Raw genomic sequence first — 22,814 nt, forward strand, 5'->3', positions numbered from 1 at the left:
CGTTTTTTTGCGGAACGCCATCCCACCGCTACAGCAAGCAACCCGCAACGAGTTTTACTCGCAATGTTTATTTTTATTGCTCGAGTTTTTTTCTCGCGATTTAATATTTGTCTTTCAACGGTTAAACCGTTGTTTCCGTCGTCGTACAAAAATGGGCAAACGCTTACAAATACAATCACGTCGCCGCGCATTTTCGCTTTTGCTGGTCGAAAGTCAACTAAAAGCATTATGGAGATCATATGACATGAATATTATTTTATTGTAATAATATCCCCCCTAGGGTATTATTTACGCGCATTTAGAACGCCTATTCGCTCCAGCAGATCGCGTGGGGTTGACTTTAACACGTCGTAGTAAACGCGATATTCAAGTGACATTTAAATCCTAGTACAAATATCGCCAACGCTTCCGGTAGTGGGCATTTGATAATGCACCATTTAAAGACTCCTCAAACTCTTTCCCCACCGCAGACCTCTTGTTATACACGCAGGCCTTGTCGTGACATATCGAAACAGTAGTTTTGTTCCGACGACGACGACCCTTTGAAATCGTAAACTGCAGACTGCTACGAAATCACTCTTTCTTATACGCTTTAATACAACTGTATAGCATAAAATTATATGTATATCTAAATATCATTTAAAGTCGTAAATAACAAAAGGTCACCTTATTCACCACTGGATTTGAACGTAGTATTTTATGGGCAAACGTAAATTTCGCCCCACGAAGGGAACAAATTGTAAATTGCGCCCAATACATTTTAAGTATCAATTTTTTTGTAGTTAATTAAGCCCAGTAGATTTATTATTGTTATGCTTATGATAGATATTTAGCATTATACCCAAAGGGCCATCACAAGGAGGCGACAATCACCGTACTCCAAAAATGATAGTTTTCAATTGAATGAATAATATGGGTGGGTATATTATAATTAAGTGCATTAAGTTGTTAAAAATATTTTTCGTTAGGTTAATTTATAAAGAATAATGAAAAATATTTTATTTTTTTAACTATAAATAGAGTAAATAATAATAATAATAATAATAATATTAAATGTTATTTTATCATATATATATTAATCCAGTTTGTATAAACATGTAGCACGCAAACGAATTACTAAAATATTACGCATGAAAGTCGTAATATACGCGTATAGTCATCGATATCCCATCAATATCATAAAGATTATAGCGATAAACTTTCGGCTTTTCCACCAATAAATATGAATAACATTATTTAAATATAAAATAGATATCGATAAATATAAGGTCACTAAGATATTATGGAAGCAATTTACTATATAATATCTTCACTCAATTCGGTCGCTATTTATAAGTAGTTTATTTTATATTATATTTTACCTATTCGTACCTATAAATAAAAACAATTTTCAGTGTAACTTTGGCACTATACGAATTTTAACGAAATATTATGGAAATCCATAACCGAATTTATGTAATTCTATTTAACGATTTTTGTTTTTGTTACTTACTCTACTTATTAGCCTCTGTAAGATGGAACTTAGGCTGTAATTACAACGAGCTATCATGTGCCTAAATTATATTTATGATGTTGCTGGAATATTCGGGATGGTTGGGGTAATTCATTAACCTATAAAGAAATGGACTAAAAGCAGATAGAGAAGGATCCCGAGGCCACATTGGAAGATAAAAATATCGAAATAGCATACAAGTTAATCCATTTATACACATTAAAATAGCAAGAGAAAGAAAACGATAAGTTAAAAAGTTCTAAAACCTATTTAAAAAACAAATAGCATACACATTATGTTTTTTGTCCTATCATATTATGGACAGGTATTAGCCATCTCTTTCTATAGTAAGATTGATACTTGGCAACATAAATGAAGGTAGAGTACCTATATTAGTATATAGGTGACGCACAGACCATATATATAGGTATATGTATCAATATGGGCTAAGAGCGTTCGACATATATAGTTTGTCATCCGGTATAGTAATTTGTGTGTTATTATTATAAATAATTATTAATAGCTGACGTATACTCTATATATCATTTATTATATATCATATCATATTGTATTAAATCGCATCGGAAACTTATCCGAAGGGATGTAGGGGGTGAATCCCTTTACCATTAGTTTTTTTTATATAAATCAAAGTAGTTCGATATGAATGGGGGGGGGGGGGGCACTACCGTGTGATTTATCTTATAAATAATGAATATAATATTATATATCGTTCACCTCAAAATAATATGCAATTGTGATACTATCGGTTTGACAAAAAAAAAAATGTCATCATCAAAGGAATATAATTTTAAAACCATAGAGAAAATGTTATATTAAATAAACAACTGTTGGCTTTAGCTGCTGCAGCGTTGCGGAAGTTTCTGTCATGTCGTACATGCATGCATGTGTATGTGCATTGTGCATATTATATTATTGAGTTTAAGTTATATTGTAGATCCTACCACCTACATACTACAGGGTCACGGCCGAAGCATTATTTATTCAAAACAAACGTACGGGTAAGAAAAATCCTCAAACGAAAAGAAAAACACGTCTCATTGTTTGTTTTATAAATATATACCAAGTAGGGTACGCGGAAATGCATTTTGCCAATGGGAACATCGTATATATACAATAGTTTCTAAAGATTTAACAAATATGCAACACACGAGGTACGTCGCGTAGTATTACGATGATAATGTTTGTTTTCTGCACGTCCTATATTATAATTATCTTGGCAGCACCGACAAGGACAATAATAATATAAACGCCAACACATTCACAATAATTTATTATTGTTTATTATTATGAATGAAAAACCGCGTAGCACCGAGCAGAAAACCATATTATGAGATATTATTGAATATTGATTTTTTAATATTATAATATATCGTCATAGAAATAATGAAATATTCGTCAAGACGCACATATTATTACGTATGTGTTATCTATATGATACGGAATACGAATAATATGAATATATTATTATTTATTATGTTATATGTAATAGATATAATCATTGTGGAGTTTATACAAGGTAAACTCGAAAAGAGACGCATTTATCGTTGTAAAGTCTCATTTTGTAGATAATCGTCGCCAATAATGTGTGAGTATGACGTGATATTTGATGCGAATTTAATACCTTATCAAAATTGACACTGAGAATATCGCTGTCTTATACATAGAATTCTCTAATAATAATTAAATACATAATACCTGAATTTATAGTGATTTTTGGTCCTCGACATAAAAAACATTTAATCTCTTGTTTTCGAGTTACTTAAAAATCCGAGACGATGGCCAATAATTATTATAATATTTTATTGCAGTACTGCAGTATTCAAATTAAATAGACTCGCATATTAATTGAATATAACTTCGAAAAATATAGTTAAGTGAATTTAGACGATAGGTGGATATAGCGTAGGTATATAGACAACGATCACCATGACGTAATAGAGTTAATAGACATCTCTTAGCTGTATATAATATAACGTGTTGTTACCTATTATGCGTTCATCTATATCTATCTTATATAATATATTGTCCGCGGACAATTTATATAATCGGAAACACTACTCTCTATCCTTTTAAAGTATTAAAAAATAAACGTGAAAACGGAAATGGACTTACCTTTGACCGCGGTGAAGGTATGGACGACGGCGATTGTTGCGGAAAACCTTTCCTCTGTCTGACCTGTGGTGACACTCTGCCCTCGGACGCTTGTGTGGCGAACGACTGCAGGAACGAGTTTTCCGCGGGTGGTGTCTCGGAAGACTGCCTCGCGGAATGCTAAAAACAAGCGGACCCGTTTACATATTATTATCGTTATAATATTGGAATGATGATTAATAATGTAAACATAATATACATATAAATGGGCTGCTATCTTGAAAAACAGGACTTCAAACGTCGAGAAAAAAAAATATTTCAGAAGACTATACGCGGCCCTGTGATATAATATTGTTAAGATAGTTTTAAAACGTGCGTCATGGCAGACAAACAATAAATTGAATCTAGAACGGAAAATCCTAAAAACGTCTCCGAAAATTCGAGTGCATAAAATCCGTTTAAATGGGTACCTAACATCGATAAAATGCTACTCTAATTTCTAATACATATTAAGATCATACTAAGCTAAATAAATAATATATAATATTATACTGTCGTGTATTATACTCACGTCATTGGTGGTTGCGGAATCGGACGGTTGGGTGAGGCCACTGACCCTGAGAACTTCGGCGGTCTTCAGGAACGAGCTCAAGTTCCTCTGGTGGACGTTTACTTCGCCGTGGTAGATGAACTCGACGAGCGCTTGCAAGTCATCGAAAACGACGTCTTGCAACACGATCACGGGGTGTTTGCACGGCGTACTCTGAGCAACAAAAAAGGGTCAAACATAAATCATAATCTACTGCAGTCTTAACCACGTGATCACACTTTTTTTATTATTATTTATTGATTGATATTTATCAGCTATATATAGGGGGAAATGAAGGCACGCTGACGAAATTTATCTATAGCTCGAAGACGAAAAATTTACTTTTAAAATCGTTTGTTTTGAAATTGGATTAAATGAAAGTTTTAACTTTCTTCGAATTAACAATAATAATAATATGTACATTAAACCTATATCCGGTACATAAAATGTTGATGAAAACTTTTCGGTTTCGTGAATAGACCCCCCAAAAATATTAATGTTTGGAGCTTGCACATTATACTCACTTTCAACAGTTCCCGAAAATATGGGCTGCACGCGGACAGGACCACCCGGTGGGCCTTTAGGCTCTTGCCGTCGCATGCCAGCGTCACGTCGATGAAGTCCTCGTCGTCCCTCAGATTCTCGAACGCTGTGGTGATGCTGTTCTGGTAGTTGTTCCAGCGCAGACAGAAATGCTGCAGGTCGCCCATCACGCGGTGGGCTTCGGTCGACACTGTCCCGCCTGTTTTCATGTTCAAAACAAACGCAAAAAACGAGACGACGTTATAGACAGTTCAAAATACACGACCCGCGCTAAAATAATATGCCAAGCGCGCGACGTTTTCTCATCGTAACTCGGGGTCACGCGAATTCTATTAATAAAATACAAATTATTACGTATAATACATATTTATGAATGTCATATTATAGTATACGCGTTTTTCAAATACAACTCTGACCCATCATCCATTCACCGCATATTATATTATGCGCATAGGCGTGGCAATTAATAACGAACATGTCGACGACAAGAAAACTGTAAAACTAAAACCTAGCCAACGTATAATAACCGTTTTTAATAATTAAACGTCCCTGCGCATATAAATTTTTAATACTTAATAACTATTATATTAATTCTATTAAACCTATTATTACGTAATATTATAGTTGTAAACTGCTAAATTATAATTTACCGGTGACGGCGATGTAAAAATCGACATGATATCTAAGGCCAATTATTATTGGGCGTCTGATATTATTATACTTTATTGAGTAATACTTTTCGGTGTGCGCCAAGAGAACTGCGACGCCGTACTGCTATGGAGCAAATATTTTCCCGCGTGTTTTCCTACTCGCCGGTCGGGGCGCGAGGACACGCGCGATGAGAGCGAAATGCGGTGATAACAGCAACAACAGCCACAACAACGGCAACAATAACAACAACAATAACAAAAACAAGCCCGTCGACAGTGGCGTTGGGTAAAATACACGCGCGCATTTCCAAAGAAAAACGCTGAGCACGCGTGCCGTCAGAATGGCGCGTCGAAAACGGTGACGGATCGCTGAGCGTGTGGTGTGGGGGGGGGTCATCTCCGAGACGGTCGTCATCATCTCACGCGCGTGGAGGAGCGTTGGCGGTCACGAGGCCGTCCTTAGGGGGGCTGGAGGTCGGAGGGGGTTCACCCTCTTTTCGCGCGCGTTTCGTCCGTCGCCGACCGTACAATATACCGTGCCGTACCGCGAACAGGTGGGCAGGCGGCGACACCGTGTGGTCCGCGCGAGTGGACGAGCGGGCGGGCGCGCGAACGAACGAACGCGTGTGAGTGTGTACACGTTGTGCGTACGGGTGGGGTGGCGGTGGCGGCGGCACAGGACAGGGGCGCCCATTCATACAACCGGCGGCCGGTGTTCGGCCACACACACGCGGCGTGTACACGCGTGCCACCGCCGACGCCGCGCGCCGCGCTCTCGCCCGATACACACCACGTCCGACGGCCACTACACGTCCGCGACTGCGAAGACGGCGACGAAATTCGCGTCGGTAAGCGATAAGTGCGCTGATAAACACGCGGACTTTTGCCGCCATACGTTGCACATAATAGAATATCTCGTAATATCTTCGTAATAATATTGTAGCACGCCCGCGGGTGTCTACTTATGCCACGATAATGCAATTACTGCGACTACGACTACGATTGTTTGTGCTGACTTCGATCATCGTATTATTATAATAATATTATTTAATCATACGAAAAATGTCTGATATTTAATGTCGAGTAAACGGTTTTTTCAATAATATAATATAATAATTAATATTCGACGTAAATTACTGCAATACTCTGTTATCGATCTACCGAGATGACTTACCTATATTATTGTCCGGTGGTCGAATGAGATCTCGTCATCGGTGACCGGTACACGGCCGCCGCAGGCATGCGGAGAATATACGACATGTGTGCGATTTGTGTGGATAACTTATTTGATAGGTATATAATTTCGATGGTGCACTATTGACTTACGAGGAGAGAAAAAAAAATTATCCGTACGGTAAATGAGTAAATTAATTTTTTTCCATCACCGGTAATTAATTAATTAATTAATTAATTAATAGATAAATTAGTAAGTATTTTTTAATTACGCGTGTGTATAACTTCGTGATTGTCGCGTGTAATTTGTTTTTTTTTTCTTTTAAAGTGTAAAATAATAATAATAATAATAATAAAACAATAATAATAATTGTCGTCGGTGATAATAATTATGATGGTGATCGTCGATGTCGCGAGTTGTGTGTAATATATGGTAGTGCGTGCGAATCGCGTGCGTGCCCGCGGCGGTTGCGACGGAGATGATGCGGTTGACGAGAGCCCGCGCGGCGGAACTATAGACAACTCAAAAACATGACTAGCAATAAACTACTAGGGGGTAAAAACCGAGAAAGTAAAATTGCATATTCGTACAGTTTAATGAGAGAGAGTGGGTCCCCCACCCACCCGGCCTACCCGGCCCGGTCCGCCCACCCGCCCCTCCGCCGCAGCACGGCACTCCGCGCGCCACGGCGGGCGTTTGTAACCGGAATTCGCACCGCGCCCGCCCTCCACATCGTCCATCCAGTGGCTCGGGCGCGGGGGAGTAGGCGGCAACCCCTTGATAAGGGAGCAGAGCGCGCCGACGACGGAGCGACGACGGAGTGGGAGTGCGCCGCGCGCTCGAGTGAGAGAGTGTAACGGCGGGCGTGGGGGGATAAAAGCAAAAGAGAAAAAAATCATTAAATTCGTCCGCGCGCCCTATACGCGAAAGCGGCCGCCCCCCGTGCCGCCGCCACCACCCCGCTTAGGCCGTCGCGCATGTGCCGCCGCTAAAAAATTTAATTCGTTTTAACACACTACTATAAATAGTGAACATTGTTATTCAACTTTCATTCCGTTTTGGTCCCCACTCGCACAGGATCCCCGGGAATCCCTCCGACCGCTCCACCCCCCCCCCCGCTCCCCGCCCACCCACAACTCACACCATCCACCTAGCCACCGTTCTCGTTCATCCGCGCACCTTACTACCCCCGGGGTATCGAGCACTTCGGCGTTTTTCGTCCCCTTCGCACACGCACCGCGTGCGTATATATACGCCACCGCTCGTTTTCGCCCGCGCGCGTTTATAATTTATATGCACGTGTGTGTCTGTGTGTGTGTCTGTGTGTTTGTACTGTGTACGGGCGGCGGCGGAGGAATACGGTTATTCGTTCCCGTCCGCCGGGCCTATACATATATATATATACGGCACTGCCACCGCTTCCTTCTTCGTCGTCGTCGCCACCGCGCTCGCACCGCCGTCTCACCCCGCTTCCTACACACGACCAATGACAGAGCGGTGGTGGCGGCGGTGTCGTTCTCTCATTTTACTAGGCAAATGTAATTTATGAGCGCCGAATCAATACCGAACGCGGGTCGGAAGCTGAGGGCCCACGCGCGCCGTGATCAGAGCGAGTGGTAACGGTGGCGGCGGAAGAGAAAAGAGTCGGCGGCGGGTAGGGAGGCTGTAAAAAAAAATGTAAACCTACCCAGATTTTCTCTAGAAAAACCGCCACCACCGACGCCGCGGATCGGCAGCGCTCCGGCCTATATTATATGTAGCGCGAGCGGCCCAAGCCTCGTCGTCGTCGTCGTCGTCGTCGTCGACGTTGGCAGGTATATATAATATGTATATAGGGATGGTGGTGGCGGTGTGGTGGTGGTGGTGGCGCGGCGGGTAAAAAGCCTTTTATGCTGCCGTTTTTCTCTCTTCTCCCGCGACGCTTAAAATATTATTCCGTAAATCCTTGATCGGTAACCGCCGCCCGTACGATGATTTATTGCCACGTCTCGTATTGTTATATATATAAAACATATATATTCACGAGTACCTATATATCATATTATAAAGGTCTCAGGTAGGTACGCTCGTGTGCATTGGCGTAAGGCCACAACACACTGATGCAGCGACGATTCGTTCGTATCATCTATATATAGACACGTATTTATAATTTACGTGATATGTCACCTATATAATCGGCAAATACTTCACCTCGGATCACAAAATATTACAAATATATTACTGTAATAATGTACAAAACGAAAACGGTAAACAAATAAATAACACGAACGCGGAAACCATTTGGACGAAAGCGAAAACACCGCGATACAACACGGCGGAATGCCTTTAAGCGGTCAAACTTTTTAATATTACATAAATTGCGTTGCGCTAAATTGGCGCGCGAGTGAATTGTGCACTACGTCACGGCCAATATTCTGCACGTGAACTTCAGAAACACGCGGACGTTTCGTCACCCGATTAAAGGGCGATTTAAAAACGGTGCACGAACCATTAGACGTTTAAATTTTGCAGATTTTAATGACCCGTTAAAAGCGGTCAACATTAAACGGCGACTGACGGAGATGCAGGCGAAGGCGACGACGGCGGCAGAGGATACATCCCCGCGGCGCGGCGCCGCTCCAACACCTGACCCTGTCAGGATGAAAGTAAAAACTTACCGCAACCGTTAAACTCGGTACACATGCATATATATATATACACGCACAAGTATACATACGCGTGCGACTCGAAAGTTTTTTTTTCACGAAAGCAAAAAATCACACGACGCATGTTGTGAGACATCCGGAAGACGATAAGGTACTAATAATTTACAGGGCGTCACTTACCTATAAATTATTATTATTATGCGTACATATTGGAATACTGGATATCGATCATAGGTACTATTATATAAAATATAAAGTTATTATTTGCCTATATTAATAACAACTGAAAATAATTGTTGGACAATAAAACTACGTGTTACATAATTTATATACGATCCGTTGGGCCAAGACTTTGACCAAAATACAACGGAGAATAATCGCCATCTGACATTTCGGTCGCGCGTGGCAAATGGCAATACTCTTTACACTCGATAGGTATATTGAGAAACGATTAGTGCGAGCGCCGCCGCCGGGACCACGTTGTTGTTGTAATTATTATTAATTTTTTTTAAGCGACACTATAATCGAAACAGCAAGAATTAATATTAGTTTGAAATAATTCGGTACTCAACTCTTAGTATACCCCGTAGTCGGTATTTATTTAATTACAAAAAAACTTTATATAGCAGTGTTGATGAAGTAGGTATTGCTTAATACATATATATATACATATACAAAACTGTATAGTTATCTACGTTTAAATATGTTTCCACGTTTTTAAATTAAAATTCTTACTTTTGATTAAAAAACAAAACTATGTTTAACAGAATTCGTCAAAAGAATACAGGGACGTAATAAATATTCAAAATCAGTTCTTCCGGTTTATACGTTACAAAATTGTAAAGGAGGGTGTAGAAAAATCAATAATTAGAGAAAAACGTTCGGCGTTGTGTGACTCGTTCTAAAACGCAGATAAATAAATTTTCATTTTTGTTCTTTATATTGCATCAAAACATTATTACGCAGTAACACATTCTTGACTATTTCTAATTTATTAATGAGCCACCTATTAAATTAAAAATTTTTTATAATTAACAAGCTAATCATTAAACATTTTTCAAACAATAATTATAGAATCATTTAACACCTATCTTGGTTTTCAAGGAGTCCGAAATTTTTTATTCACGGAAGTATCATGTATAAGATCAATAGTTAGTATTTAATGTAACAGCAATGATATGTTAAAATGATAGTATAGGTACCTAGGTTACAATACCTACAGGTGATATTAATTTTTTAATTAAATATATTTCTTAATAAGATTGTAAAGTGTTAATTTAAAGGGCTTATCCAGACCTAATTTTTATTTAACGCGAAAGCTGAATTTTGGAAAACTCTAACTTTAAAAACGGGCTTAGAGAAAAAAAAACAATTAAAAGTTTTCCTTTCGTGATAAGTAATAAGGCAGAGAGATACCGCTTGAAAAAAAAAATACTATTAAATAAAGGATTTTCACATTTTGTACTTAACATTGTAACTCCACCCAATATAGCTATTTTATTCATAATAGCTTACCTTCTACAAGGGTGAGAAGTACTTCAGTAGGTACACAATATCACAATATAAGCATTTAGTTTACTTTATAATAATAGAATACCTACTACGTGGCCATCGTATCATTATTACGTAAATAAAACACTATAATTTGGGGTTTTGAAATGGTTAAAGAAAACCGACAGAATCTGCTCCCGAAAGTATAATAAAGGAGCGGGCCTCCGTGAGATTTTCGACGTGACTTTTGACCTGTCCGAAATGATCGCGTGCGAGCGAACGACGCTCGAGGTGGCTTGTTTATAAGAGTAGAAAAAAAAAATAAAATGCTTTCACTGCAAACGATCAACACGCAAAATTCACGAGAGGGTATTTTTTCGTATAAACGGAAAAGCATTTCATGAAGCCATTGTATTCTTTCGCATAATTTTGTTGCTGTTTTTTCTTTACGTCCATCTTTCGGATTGAACGTGATCGGTTCTGTATAGCTACAGTGATATTGTATGATACAATATTATGATATATCGACTTCACTTCACACATTAACACGTGTAAGTTCATAACTAAAGCCAACCCAAAATACACGGTGTAACAACATTAAAATTATAATTATAATATTATAATCTAGGTACTGTTATTATATTATTATTATACCACACCGACTGCACTTGTTGTGCGAATAACAACACGCGGTGGTGGTTAGTCTTAAACGTTTGTTATGTTAAAAGTTTTAACCGCTGATTGCGTATATTATAATAATAATATATATAAACTCACACACACATAAATTAGATTGTCCATATGACGGTGAGTTAAAACTGGAAATTCACAAGTTTAGAGAGTTGCAGAAAAAATAACGTGAAAAAATTTGTTTTTAAACAGGTCAGCGGTGATTTTTATTAGCAGCACCTCTATGTATGCATACGATCTATTCGCGTTTAAATAGCATTCACTAGGAAGAATGGCGAACAAAATGACTATCATATTATATTATATATGTATACATGTATATAGGTAGTAGTGTAATAACCGTACACGCTCTACGCAAATATAGACAAACATAAAATATAATAATAATAATATTCTCGGCGCGACATGTACCGCCCGATTGGCGTTACAATTTCCATACCAGTCTCACGCGTGTTTATACGGATTTAAAATCTATTATTATTATTATTATGTTATATATATATATATATATATATGCGGATGTAAATCGTGAAACCTCATATTTAATTCGAAAAATATAAACGCATAACATATATTCAGCGACGACTGTAATACCAAAAATCGTGTGTCGGAACGTTTTCGTTGTTCGGACGTATAAAGTACAATATTAAATATTTATTATATCTACGGGGGTATAATACTATTTGGGCGAAGGTATTTTTTTTTTATATCGTAGTCTTTGTCCACCAATGAAATTCAACATCGGATGAGATGTTTTATTGTTAAACGATTCCGTGCGTGACGCGGCAGACGACGCGCACGAAAACAAAGACAACATTATTTATAATGATAACAATTAATGACATAATTATATAATAAAATATGTATTATAATAATTAGGTACCTTGGTGTTTATATTATTATTGCCGCTCATACCACGTATCAATCGCTCGTCATCGGTTTATTTCTGTGAAATTGAGAAGGAAGGTGTGGAGAAGAAATGTGAAAAAAAAAAGAAAATCATAAGAATAATAATAATAAAAATGCACATTGACGGAGAAATAATAAAAACACTGGGAAAGCGGAGAGGCGTCTGCTGTCGACGGGTTTCGGTACAACAGGTCAAGATTTGTTTGTGTTTTCCGGGAAAACACCCCCGCGGGCATCTTTAAGGTGTCCGGTACGAAAAAAGGCAAAAATAAAGGGTGAAATGCCCCGGGGAAAATCACTGTCCCGTTTACACCAGTTGTCGTGTCGCTTAAATACGCATATAATACATCACATCATGTACTCGGTAGTCACCGCCGTTTTTACAATACACACAGGATACGGATACCGCATAATATATACCTACTAACTAGATACCTATATAATATATATATATATAACATTTATTTTGTGAACGTGTCGACTTCATCGGTTCTATTTTTGCTTATACAATATTATTCATTTATTTTATACGTCGGCATACCTTGATAACATTTTTTTTTTTTTTTTTTTAATATTGATAATTTAAATGTTTTTTTATTATTTATTTGGTATACATTTCTTAATTGATTTTGTGCCTGAGAATTGAACAATTTCTGCCATGATATTTATTATTTACTGCATACGTTCCGAACAAAAAAAATATATAAAATACCTTCATAATTCAATGTTGTCATGGAAATCTAGTTAATTACTTCTTTTTTTAAAATTGTATCCAAACAATTCATGTATTAATGTGTAAATACATAATTTGTGTAGATTTTTGTGAACAATATTTTACGAAAAATATATTTAAACTTATGTGTGTTATTACTGTGTAGCCGTGTTGGTATACAAAAATAATAGTCTCTGGAACGTGCGTATATATAGGTATTTTTAACACTAGAAGACACTTCAAAACATATGAAAAAATAGAATACCTATATTATAGGTAAGATTGGAAAATTATAAAAGCAATTTATTTTATAAATAGGTTTTAGCTAAGACCGTAGTGCTGTAAGATAAAAATAATCATAAATAATTAAAATAAAGGTAGAAAGAATATTGAAATACTCATTACGGAGAAAAAGAAAAAGTATAAAGTGAAATGAATTATTTAACAAATGATTATTATAAGTATATAATAATAATAATAATAATAATTCATGTACCTAAATAAATATTGATACGAACTGCAACGAAATACCTATAGAAATGAATACACCGACAGTGCAGCATATAAAATTGTAACTTATTTTAGTCAGGCTTAATATAACGAATAATGAATAAATATTTGAAAATTGTATAAAAAATATCCCATCTGATTGTACATGTTTATTATTATCATGTATTTTACTATTCACTGTATAATAATATTAACGTTAAAATAATAATATAAATTCATTCATTCACGCTAAAAAAAAAAAAAACAATCCTACAATAGACTCCCTGGATATACGGTATTGTATCCTGAATAATAATAATAATATTAAATGAATTAAAATAGATTATTTGTGCACACAGGTTTGTACATCGTTGTGTAAAAAGGATTATCATCTGTCAATGTATAATATAGGTACAATAACTATTATATAGAAAGATTAAAATAACACGCAGATCTTTATATGCTCAAAAAAAAAAAAAAAAATGAATAAAAATTTGAATTTTTTTAAAACAAGATAAAAATAAAATTGCACAAAATAGGATGTCAACGCAGCACACTATATTTATTTTCTGTATTTAGTATTTGACCTCTACGCAACCTATCAATTTTACGTTCAGCAGATTTTCTGTTGTTAGAATTATCCTTAAATGTTAGAGCTGGTTGACTTATAATTAAACTTATAAGTAATAATATCATTTATTCACAACAGATATCAAGCTTCAATTTAATGAGTGTCTTTTTTTGGTAAGAAAAATCATTAAAATAGTGTTCTATTATTCAACTTTTAATTAAGTTGAGTAGATATTAGTAGTTAAAAACTAAACATATTATGTTATCACAACGGTATAACTAAATTATGTTGTTATAACATTAGATAACCAAAATAAGAACATCTAAAATACCTAAATACCTAATATTAATCTAAAACAAAATCTGGTGCTGCATTAACCTCAAGAATAGAATTGAAATTAAAATGTTAGTGTGAAGAATATGATAATGTTAAAAAATCTGTCTTGGGAGTTTTGAGTGAAATTTGATGAACAAAAGGCTTTGGCAGGCTAGTTGTCAGTTGACATGCCACAGATAATATTACTACCTTTGAGTTTATTTAATCCCTCTAATATTAAAATTAAAAGCTAACAACACACAAATTGATTTTATTAAACACAAATTGTTTCTATGTTAGGCACTTGCACGTAGGTTGGAGAGAGAAAATAAACACCACTCTGATATCATCTATATACCTATCTATAATAATTTTTATATTTATATTTTGAATTTTGATATCCGGAAACGTTATGCTGTTGGATATTTATTTGAGGTCGGTTGAAAAGTTAAACATGGAAAAATCGATTACTTAAATACTTTTTATCATAGGAGTGTAAAATATGTTGTGAATCGATTAAAATAATATTATGATTAAATAAAATTATTTTTAAGAGTATGCTTATACATTAGGATGAAACTGTAATTTGTACGAAACACTAAAAAGAATAATAGTAACAAAAAAATGTTTTAGGTAGGTACTGATGTTTATTATTAATACTATTATTATTATTAAAATATAGTATACGAAATGTGTTTGTTTTGTTACCTAACGTGTAATTATATTATGCTTGAACTGTGTCGACATCACATCTTAAGAAATTGGTAAAATATGTTATTAATCTAATCGGGACAAATCAGAGTGTATATTTTAATAAACACGAAAGGTAAATCCACAAACATATTCGCTTGTAAAAATGTTCCAACATACTATGTAGTACAGGTCGTTCAGGGGGCACAACGTACGAGTATATACTTCGCTATAATAACTTAGAGGCTTTGAACACGAGGCTCGGTTAAAAAATTATAGTTTATTTTTTTAACTCATAGATTTTTATATTATTATTATTATATAAATAAACTCAAATCATCACAATAAACTCCGTGTAGGCAACTGCTACCCATAATATGTACCTTATGTCCTTAAACATAATTTCCGGTCCTATTCAGTATACAGTTAAGTAGTAGGGAGCTTAGACGATCTTAAAACGTTATTAATTACTTATTACTATTATTTATCAATACAAATAGTTTGTAAAAACGATCAAAGTATAATAAATTCTACATTTAATAAACAACATATTACATATATAGATTTTATTTTTATAAAACCAGTTTTAAGTATCAACTTTATAACCTTAATATAAATTACTTTTAATAACTCAGAAACTACTCATTTAAATTTTGAATCAGATACCTACAACAAAATTTTGAACAAATTCGTCCATTAAAAAATGTTCAGTAGAAAGGGGAATTATTATTTGCTAAATAAAAGCTAGTATAGCTCCTCAAGGCACTCTTTAGGTAGTAAAAAAGTAAGTACAACAAATACATTTAAAAATATAGTCTTTAGGTATTATACTTAAAATCAGAATTCGATTAATTATTCTATTAAAATTAAAAGTTAGGTGGGCATGTTTAAAAAATCACCCGTTATTTCGAGCTGTATCTGTACGACTGTACCTGCTATGTATATTAAACGTCACGCTCGCGTGCCCGCGTCTAATCGACTTTGACGTCATCGGGATACGCGGTCTGCTAATTATTATTATGAACACCGACTCCACACAGCAACAAGTGCTGTATATATACACACACACACACACACACACACACACACACACACACACACACACACACACACACACACACACACACACACACACACACACACACACACACACACACACACACACACACACACACACACACACACACACACACACACACACACACACACACACACACACACACACACACACACACACACACACACACACACACACACACACACACACACACACACACACACACACATATATATATAATACATATACCGAAATCGACGAATACGGTGACAAACTACCCACAATCTACTAACGTGACCCACCCACGTCAGTAGTTATATAATCAGTACATCTTATTTGCAAAGAACCTCAGCCGGCAGCGGACAAACACACGGTGTCTGGGAATATACGATTTATTGAATAACCATTACTGTCCTTGAGACCTTTGCGGACTATATATAGTTCGACATGAGAAATATATTTGCACTGCAAGAGTTCGCGGTCGTCGTCGGATTCGGAACATCGGAGAACATCGTGGGCGGATTTGGTATATGGATGATAATATTTTTGGACGACAGAGACCCAAATACGTTTCAAATGTTAAGCTTGACTATTCGTTTATACCCGAATCTGAGCAAGTCGAGACATCCCAATCACTAATGGGGATCTTGTGAGAACAAATTCTATTTTGAACTGTGGGGCGAAGGAGGATGTAATGCTAGGAAATTAACCGAGAATTAAATGACAATAATATTACATACACTAAATAGTACTCGTATATAATACTCGGTGTGGTATTTGAACCCACACTCACTGCAATAAATTGAGCCACCGTGCTCAAAATAATTTAACCTCGATGCACTCCGATGTGAATCAATATGCCGCACGCGGTGTGTGTATACGGTTTATATAAGTAAAGTTATCGTGTCAAAGTTTCAGATTTCATACACAACTCTAACTGCAGATATGCATAATTTGCTTGTTATCTACCATCGGGATATGTGCAGTTATGGCCGCGACACGCAGAGTGTTTACTTATATTGTTTGTTTTCAATTTTTTTTATTATTCATTTCTGAACGAATCAAAAATCTTAAGCATTAGAATGCAGCACATAATATATGTATATACAATATATTGCGTACATTGTACATTTGTACATAACATAATGTTGTATTGATTGCAAATTCACTTTTTAGCGATAATTTTTTGATATTTTTAAAGTCGTATAGAATATACAGGAAAGTTACGAAAATAATATACGAGCCACAGCCACATTTTAATGAAAAAAAACAGACCTATTTTCTGGATATAGAAAACGATGTGATAATAGTATATCATAAATACAATACACGCGATATAGCAGTAATAAGAATATTACATGATAATATCGTTGTACATATTATAATCCATTAGATATGCGTAGAATACAATAAAATACACATATAATAATTTTTGACTATATTATTCTACACGCAAAACAATAAATTGTAATGTATTCAACCGACTATATTGAGAAAATGCTATACTAATACCGATGCGAAAACGCTGATGTCGAAAAATTGAAGAGCCGTCAACACTTATATTATAGGTAGGTATGCATTATAATATAGCATAATATACTATACATACACATACCTACGATAATTATTACCATCAGAAAATCGAATTATCAACGAGCCCTTGTCGTTTGAAGTATACGAGAGCCGACGTTTTAGTTCTCGAGATTGGGTGTTTTAATAATTTCAAAATAATAAAGTGAGTCTGTCTCCGAACATAAAACCTCGACAAAATTCAAAATATATTATAATATGGCTGGTATAGCATAATAACTTGTTATCAAACTATTGTCAAGATCTATTGAGATCGATCGGTCGATACAATAGTTTACGGTAAAATAATGACGATCTATACAGTAAATACTCTTCGAACTATTGAAGAGCTTAGATCGGAATAACTAAAATGGTTAAGGTGCACAACGTATTGCAAAACAAAATAATATTATGTAGGTATATTATAGCCATATGGCATATACCTAGGTCCGGGCGAACAAGTTGTGAACCCGATAAACCCGATAAAAATCCATAACAGACTTCGCACTGATAATATAGTATAATAATATATACACACCTCACATACATCATACGGAATTTTTATAACGTTGATGATTTTTACGTACACAATATACCCTTGCACAGTCCTAAGGAAATTATATAGGTATATATTATGTAACTCACTAATAGTGTAAATGGAACAATAGTATCACGACGTGCAGTATATACATTTATCCAGACCGATGATGATTTAAAATTCCTACCGAACGACGTTCGCGCCGCCTTTTACGGTGGCGGGGTAGTTTAATTTCGTCGGTTGTTTTTAAGGAATTCCCCCGGGAAAAAGGCTGCTACTATATATATATTATATATTATACATTACTATATGTATATACGCATAAAAGAGTATCGCCATTTTCCGGATGAACCTTCAAGTCCCCGCCAGACTGACAAAATCGTTAAGGACATATTATATGCAAACGACGCGTAACTCGATACGATATATATATAAATCCTCTCATACCTATATATTGTTATTAGTGGTGGCGTCAGAGGACTAGGAGAGGGTGGAGTACACGAAGTGTATATACAATGCATGCGTGATTTTACGGATTTTACGGATAATACGTTTTGGTTTTAAGCTCAGAGATGGCCGTTTTATAGAACAAGAGCAAACAACGCGCTATTATATTATATACGGTTGTGGCGAAATCGATGAACAAATAATATTCATTTTTGCGTCGAAATTATATTATTTTCATTTATAGGTACTTGGGCGTTATACATACTATATACATATATATATATATATATATAGAGGTATTTTAAAATTCAAAGCCAACGAATTTATACGAATTGTATACAAAAGCACGACTTTATTTTGTTATTTTTTATCTTTATTTTAAACGCTGCATGGATTCGTTGATATTGAGTGTTTTGTATTTTTTTTTTTTTTTTGTAGAACTTTCATTGCTTTATACTACCAACTCTCGATTTCAGTGACCCATGTGATTTAGAGTTGGTAGTATAAACCTTTGTATGAGAAATCGCTTTACAGGTACCACAACACGATATTTTATAATATTATTCGGATATTTTGAGACATCATAAATCTATTTCAATTTGAAACAAATGACAATAACATTTTTTTGAATATGGCATTAATGATATTTTCGGTATGTACACATCATAATATTTCCTATTCACGCAAAAAAAAATAAATCTACTAAAAATTTAAAAAATGAAAAAAAATAAAACAACACCCAATGATCACAATGCCGAGTGTTATGTTTTTGCTTTCATAAAAAAATAAATCTATAAAATTGTTTCTAACAACGATCCGAAGATTGAATTTATTTCTTAGCTCACGAACTACTTAGAGTACCGTTATTTTGACTAGTATAACTAGTTTTACTACTATTTTCGATGTAAATCAATAACATAGAAAAATTCGAAAATAAAAAAAATTCGTGACCAAAACTACTGCATACAAATATGATGTAGGTAGGATGTGCATGGGGTTTATGTTATCGTATATTTGCAATCGATACGTCAATGAGCGTATAATCGTTTCGAACCACGATAAAAATATGCATGCATCTAAATATGTATTCAGTAACAAATGTTTGATTGTATATTGAATACCATATAATGCCATAATGGTGTGTTTTATTTTGATGTATTAGAAAAAAAAATTCTTCACTGTTCACTATTATAGTCAAAACAATAATTAGGTTTAAATGATTTTAAATATTTTTTTTAGAAATGCAGAGGTTTTAATTATTTTTTTTTTATCGATTGTACACAGGTTTAGCTTACATATTACCGACTGTGAGAATATATTTTGTAAATAACGTGCTAAGAAATCCTTATCGGCATAATATAATGATTGTAATGCACTATAATAGCGATGGCGATGTCGCTTACACGGTATTCACAGAGATGTACACTAAAATTTCACGAGAAAAAAAATATAATAAATGCACGTCATACAAAAAATAAAACTAGTACGTAATAATAATATTGTATAGTTTAAGAATTTGTACAACTCGTGTTGAATTTTTATCATAGAGAGGCGCACGTTAATACAATGTATAAAATAATAATAATAATATGGCCTAACTTATATGGTTGCATATAAATAGCGCCGGCGTCGCGTAGCACGTCGTCGATGGGACGGTATAATCGTCACAATAATTTTTTTAAATATGCTTTATAATATCGCAGGACACAAGACGCCAAATTAGAGAAGAAAAAAGTCTCGATATAATGGAGAAGTGTTATTACTTGGGTTAGGAAGTTTATGATTTTGCATATTTTTTTTAGGTTGTCCAATAGCATCCATTCTTATGATCGCTGTTTAGGCCAAATAACGATAAAAACTAAAGAAAAATCGGTTTGAACCGGCACGAAATAATTGACTCAATCTCGTGGCTTATATTATATAGCTTACCCTGCAACGGTAGTGGATGAGGCCGGACCGGAAACTGGCAGGTCATGGCACGGGGACACGCGACTGCCGCCGTCGTGATAGTAGTGGTCGGTCGGTCGATCGGTCAGGGGTGCGTCTCACGATAATACTCGTCGGTCGGTCGTATACGACGGTCGTCACCATGGGCTGCCCGAAATCGTGGACCAACCGATAATTGGTCACCGGTGGTTAAAAAAATTTAATTTAAAAAAAGATTATAAAAAAAAGGAATAAAAAAATCGCCGGCCGTCGGAACGAATAACCTAACCTAACGCGAGCAGTATGCCAAAAAACGGGACACCTTGCACCGGGAGACGCACTGCGGGCACTTGCGACGACGACGGTTGGTAAAACAAAAATTTAATACCGTCAGATAAAATTTGATTTGATACTATATCAACGGCGACGGGCCTATTACTATCTATGACTATTAATGGGCGCAGACAATATTATATAGAGACACACACGCGATCGCGCGCGCACTGCACACAAACGACACACGCACACACTCGCGCGCGCGTGCGAAGATCTGACCGAAAATAATAATAATAATAGTAATATTTGCGAACTGGTTGTACTTGCGTTGCATCGAAACGCAAACTGTCATGTAGACGGTGTTTATATTTTTTTCGTCGGTGCAACGAATCTTGAACCAGTTCTTCTCGCAGATCGCGCGCGCGCCACTCCTCCCCAGACGGCCGGCCGGTCTCACTCCCGATAATAATATAATATAACCGAAGCGCGCACACATGCAACACACACACACACACACGTAAGACTCTGTACTTATATTTATTTATTTATTTATACACTCGCCAGACTCCGGAGCGCGACAGGACCAGACTTAACCACGGTTGGGAGATTATTTTTTTCCTCTCTCATCTCTCTCTCTCTCTCTCTCTCTCTCGCCACACTCTCTCACTATTATAATATATTTTATGCTATTGTCTCGCGCATTTGGTTTTTTCGCTAACTTCTTCCCGTCGTTGCACCCCGCCGCCGCCCGACATTATATATTTGAATATTTCGATAAGTGTATATTACATATGCGGTTGGCCGTAATACGTACGCATCTCACCCTCCCCTCCACGACCGTTTCCTTTTTTTTTTTGTTAATCTCATAAATTCTTTTTGTGCATGTTATATATATATATTATTATGAGCATCCCAGTTACGGCTGTCCGCGTAGGTATGCTTAAAATAACAACACATATTATACTCATCGTTGTATTATGCGTACAACTGCAGCTTTCGAATTAACTTTATCAGTCAAACCGATATAATATAATATAAAATATTAGATCAATATTACTAAAAAGAGATTTACCCACAATAGTATAACACCTTTCTTATTTGTCTCTCCGGTGGGATCACATATTATAATATAGACTATATCTCCACATAAATATTACTCAACAGAAAATAGCGCGTCCTGAATTATTGAGTAAAATTAATTTTTAAGCTTCAAAGATGAATACAAGAACTGATAATATTTTTAAGTTATTAGTTGTAAAAGTCTTTTACTAAAAGATACATCGTATCAAATCTGTGTTTCCCAAATATTTCATATGCGCGGACCGATAACATAAACGTATTAAAACTGTACTCATCTCTGTTTTGGACGTAAATATTTTATTTAATATAATTCAAATAAATAATCTATTCAATTTTTTATTATGATTATCAACATTTTTTGCAAGTGCAGTCTTGCGCCACGACCGTGCATTTCATGATGATAATAATAATAAAATAGTCATGACTTCTAAGTTATAATAATATACATTAATAAATATTATAAACGACTAATAAAAATATTAAATCTCGACAAATTTTGGGACTGTTATATTCGTTAAAAAACACAACACCGAAAAAGAAGACTGAATAATGTTGGTAATTTTAGATTATTCATAATAATAATAAAAAATATATTGTATTAGATAAGAAACTATACTGCTCAGGGCTGTTATTATGAAAAACACGGCAGCACAGTGCACGATTGTCGACGTGTAAATAACACACTGTGTATGATTTTGTTTCGTGTCCAAACAAGTAGCCCCCAGTTTAAAGCCCGTATTTTATTAAGAACAAAAACCTTTGTATAAAATTTAAAATAAGCTAATATTTTTATAAAAAGATAAAAGTTTATCTGATTACAATCATTAAGACTTGGGCGTAATTTATGTA

At 35.4% G+C, this 22,814-nt stretch overlaps 2 protein-coding genes across 7 annotated transcripts in view; one reads left to right on the forward strand and one right to left on the reverse strand.

The window, feature by feature from the left end:
* LOC107169308 (uncharacterized) overlaps nucleotides 1-22,814 on the reverse strand; it is an 87,260-nt gene that overhangs the window by 23,634 nt on the left and 40,812 nt on the right. For 2 of the 6 annotated variants that reach the window (XM_089221759.1, XM_089221758.1), the window contains exons 1-4: nucleotides 20,613-20,818; nucleotides 4,718-4,935; nucleotides 4,176-4,367; nucleotides 3,626-3,784 (exon numbers count right to left, since the gene is read on the reverse strand). In XM_089221759.1, coding sequence (XP_089077885.1) covers nucleotides 3,626-3,784; nucleotides 4,176-4,367; nucleotides 4,718-4,935; nucleotides 20,613-20,658 — 615 coding nt within the window. In that variant the 5' untranslated portion in view covers nucleotides 20,659-20,818. Of the gene's footprint in view, nucleotides 1-3,625; nucleotides 3,785-4,175; nucleotides 4,368-4,717; nucleotides 4,936-5,386; nucleotides 5,705-6,560; nucleotides 7,113-20,612; nucleotides 20,819-22,814 lie in introns of those variants that run through there. The other 4 variants (XM_015519018.2, XM_015519019.2, XM_015519020.2 and 1 more) reach the window with 3 other exon arrangements.
* The window catches only part of LOC149058959 (NIF3-like protein 1), a 115,763-nt gene continuing 113,855 nt past the window's right edge, over nucleotides 20,907-22,814 (forward strand). Inside the window, exon 1 of the mRNA XM_089218513.1 lies at nucleotides 20,907-20,973. Coding sequence (XP_089074639.1) covers nucleotides 20,913-20,973 — 61 coding nt within the window. The 5' untranslated portion in view covers nucleotides 20,907-20,912. The remainder of the gene's footprint in view (nucleotides 20,974-22,814) is intronic.

The sequence above is a fragment of the Diuraphis noxia genome, unplaced genomic scaffold (genome assembly GCF_037042655.1).
Source record: "Diuraphis noxia isolate RWA-SAM2 unplaced genomic scaffold, SU_Dnox_SAM2 contig0002, whole genome shotgun sequence".
NCBI classification, from domain to species: Eukaryota; Metazoa; Arthropoda; class Insecta; order Hemiptera; family Aphididae; genus Diuraphis; species Diuraphis noxia.